The 2,789-nt window shown below is 56.3% G+C and overlaps 1 protein-coding gene across 1 annotated transcript in view; it reads right to left on the bottom strand.

Annotated features, from left to right (window-relative positions):
• HOXA13 (homeobox A13) overlaps positions 1-778 on the bottom strand; it is a 2,990-nt gene extending 2,212 nt beyond the window's left edge. The window contains exon 1 of the mRNA XM_085307632.1: positions 24-778. Within this exon, the coding sequence (XP_085163758.1) occupies positions 24-699 (676 nt within the window). The 5' untranslated portion in view covers positions 700-778. The remainder of the gene's footprint in view (positions 1-23) is intronic.
• Positions 779-2,789: the final 2,011 nt, after the last annotated feature.

The following is a 2,789-nucleotide window of genomic DNA, read 5'->3' as shown; positions in this document are numbered from 1 at the left end:
CGGGGGCCATGCAGGTGTATTACCCGGGAGGGCGGATTTCCAGAGGTGCGGCGGCTGGCTCTGCTCCTTGGGGCAGTACACTTGCCCGTTCCACCCGTTGGTGATGGCCCACGGCTGGTAGCTGTCCATGGGGAGCAGGGGGTCGTGCCTCGGCTCGCCGGGGCCGCCGATGGTGGGCACGACGGGCATATCCAGGTAGCCGGGCACCGGCTGGTAGGGCCCGGCGGCGTAGCCCTGGTAGAAGGCGAACTCCTTGGCCCGCGACGTGAAGTCCTCGCCGGAGACGGAGGTGTCCATGTACTTGTCGGCGAACGTGGAGGCGGGCTGGGCGCAGGACTTGATGGCGTTGTGGTGGGTCATGCGGCACGGGTAGTAGCCGCTGCCGAAGTAGCCGTAGGGCAGCGCGGGGCCGGAGGAGCTCTGCACGGCGGCGGAGCAGGGGCTGCACTGCTTGACAGCGGGCTCGGCCATGCCGGCGGCGGGGGCCTCGCTCGACGTGTAGGCGGCGGCGCTGGGGGCGGCCAGGGGCGCGGGGTGAGCCATCAGGTTGCGGCAGGGGTTGGCGGCCGCCGCCGCCGCCGCGAAGTTGCTGCCCGCGTGAAACCCGTCCATGTTCTTATTGATCTCATCCAGGCTGTTGTCGTAGAGGAACATGACGGGCTCGATCCAGCGGGGGTGGAGGAGCACGGAGGCTGTCATAGCCCGATCCGCATTGAGACTAGTGGCTCTTTTTTAAAAGCCCCAAAGACTGAAAAAAGAGATACTAAATCTCCGGGACTTGACCGAGGCTGACGCGCCAGCGCCGCGCCAGGCGCGCGCCCATTGGGCCGCCCGCCCCCACGTGATATGCAAAGCAGCTGATAAACATCTGAAGGGATAAAGTGGAGATAATTAAAGCGGGCAATAACCGGGCCGGGGCCGCCGTCGGGGCCGCGGCGGGCGCCGGGGCCCGCGGCACGCCTGCCCTCCGCCTCCCTCCCCGCGGCACCCGGCCGCCGGCGCTTCGGCCCTGTTGCTGCCGCGACGCGTTCCCCGAGGTGCAGGGCTCCCCCTCCCCGCCCCGGCACCCCCCTTGCGTGTGTGTGAGGGGGCTGCCTTGCTCGGCTTGATTTTGTTGTGTGTTCCCCCCCACACACACCCCCGCCTCGGACGGGGGGCAGCTGGGCTGCCTCCTTCCTTCCCTCTCTCTGCGTCTTAGACGCCGGCCCGAGGAGCCACCTCGCCCCGCAGAGGGTTGGCGGCGCCCCGGGCAGGTACGAGCACACGGGATGCTGGCACGCAGGCCCTGCCGCGGACCTTGGCGGAAATTGCTCCCAAGGCCGCACGCCGGACCAGATAAGGGGTTGCAAGCTCCAGGGGTACTTACTTTCCTTATTTCTTTCTTTTCTTTCTTTTTCTTTTTCCTTCCTGCCCATCGAAAACCAAAGCCCCATGTCGCTTCTCTTGCCACAAAGCCTCCGAAGTCAGATAAGACTGACTGGAAACTMGGATTTCTCAGGATGGGCTCGGGGAACGGGAGGGTTAACTGGAACTCCATCGTAACTCTGCTGTATTATTTGTTRCAGTAATAATAAAAGCCGGGGCCTACAATTCGGCTTGAAGCTTCTTTGGCTGTAAAATATCATGTCGGATTGTATAGCGTGCGTATGGACCCACGATGCTCTTTTGTGCTGGGAAAGACGGTTTCTTGACTGAAAATGCTTTTTTGATGCTGTTGYTCTTTTTTTCTTTTTAATGGTCGTATCTCTGTGTGAAAGAGATCTAGAAAATATTTTARTTCTTTTTCACGAAAATAAAGTTCGGAATTTTTCAAGAGAGAAAAAATTCCAGATTTAATATTCACCACCCTTCCCACCGACGCGGATGCGTTTCCCCTCAGTATTCAATTATTTGCACACAGCCTTGAACTCAAACTGCTCTATCACAGAGCTACCAATAAACTTGACCTAGAGCGGCATTCGTCTCATCCTTAACAGCTCTCAGCCTTAATGCGTGTGGACAAAACATCCCCAATTCTCCCATATTGAAAACTAATTTTTGCAATTGCATGTTGCTTTGTTTCGCGCCTGACAGCTCGGCGTATTTATTATACTATTGTGCTTCCCATTGACGTTGTAGCATTGTTTTGCCCGCAATGCTACAAGCGTGGAGTAGTCCTGGGACGTACATTGTTACGGGCAGGCTTTTCCTTGACTATCGCAGGCAGCACATCTGCCAGCTGTGTGAAATATCCCTTTGGCACCCATGTATTTTTCAAGGTGGTTTTTACGTGCGATTGGTTGGGATATGTGAAGTTACTGTCATTCCTCTGGTAATTTAGCAATATTTTAGCAACTTTTCCCTCAATTGTAGCCAATAAACAGTTCCCATTTTGACTTTGCTTACTCTTTTCCGCATTCTTTCTGATGGCCAAAAGCAAATATTTATTCCCCGCATATTTTCCCTTTTCTTTCAGGCTCCAGTTTTGAAACCTGTGGATTCCCCCGGTCAAACATTGCTTGACTGCCATGAATTGGGCCGGTTTGTTTTCCTCTGGTTTCTCGAGCTGCTTTTCAAAAACGCCTTGCAGGGGGGCGGGGTGGGGGGAGAAGGGAGGGAGGGAAGCCAGATCTATGGGGCAGCACTGTTTTACATGCGGGTTAGACACGGCTAGAGGCCAAGGTCAAGTTGAAAGTTGCAGTGTAGCCAATGTGAGAACTGTCATTCACAGCCTGAAGACCCGTCTGATTTGTTAAAAACGGGTAGCCATGAGAGCAGTGATCTGCCCGGCTAGGCTCTCTCCCCCCCCC

Source organism: Rhea americana, unplaced genomic scaffold, assembly GCF_003343005.1.
Source record: "Rhea americana isolate MKP2758 unplaced genomic scaffold, rheAme1 scaffold_26, whole genome shotgun sequence".
Lineage (NCBI taxonomy): Eukaryota > Metazoa > Chordata > Aves > Rheiformes > Rheidae > Rhea > Rhea americana.
Note: the sequence above shows the minus strand (reverse complement) of the source record. Positions and strands in the feature narration are given on the sequence as shown.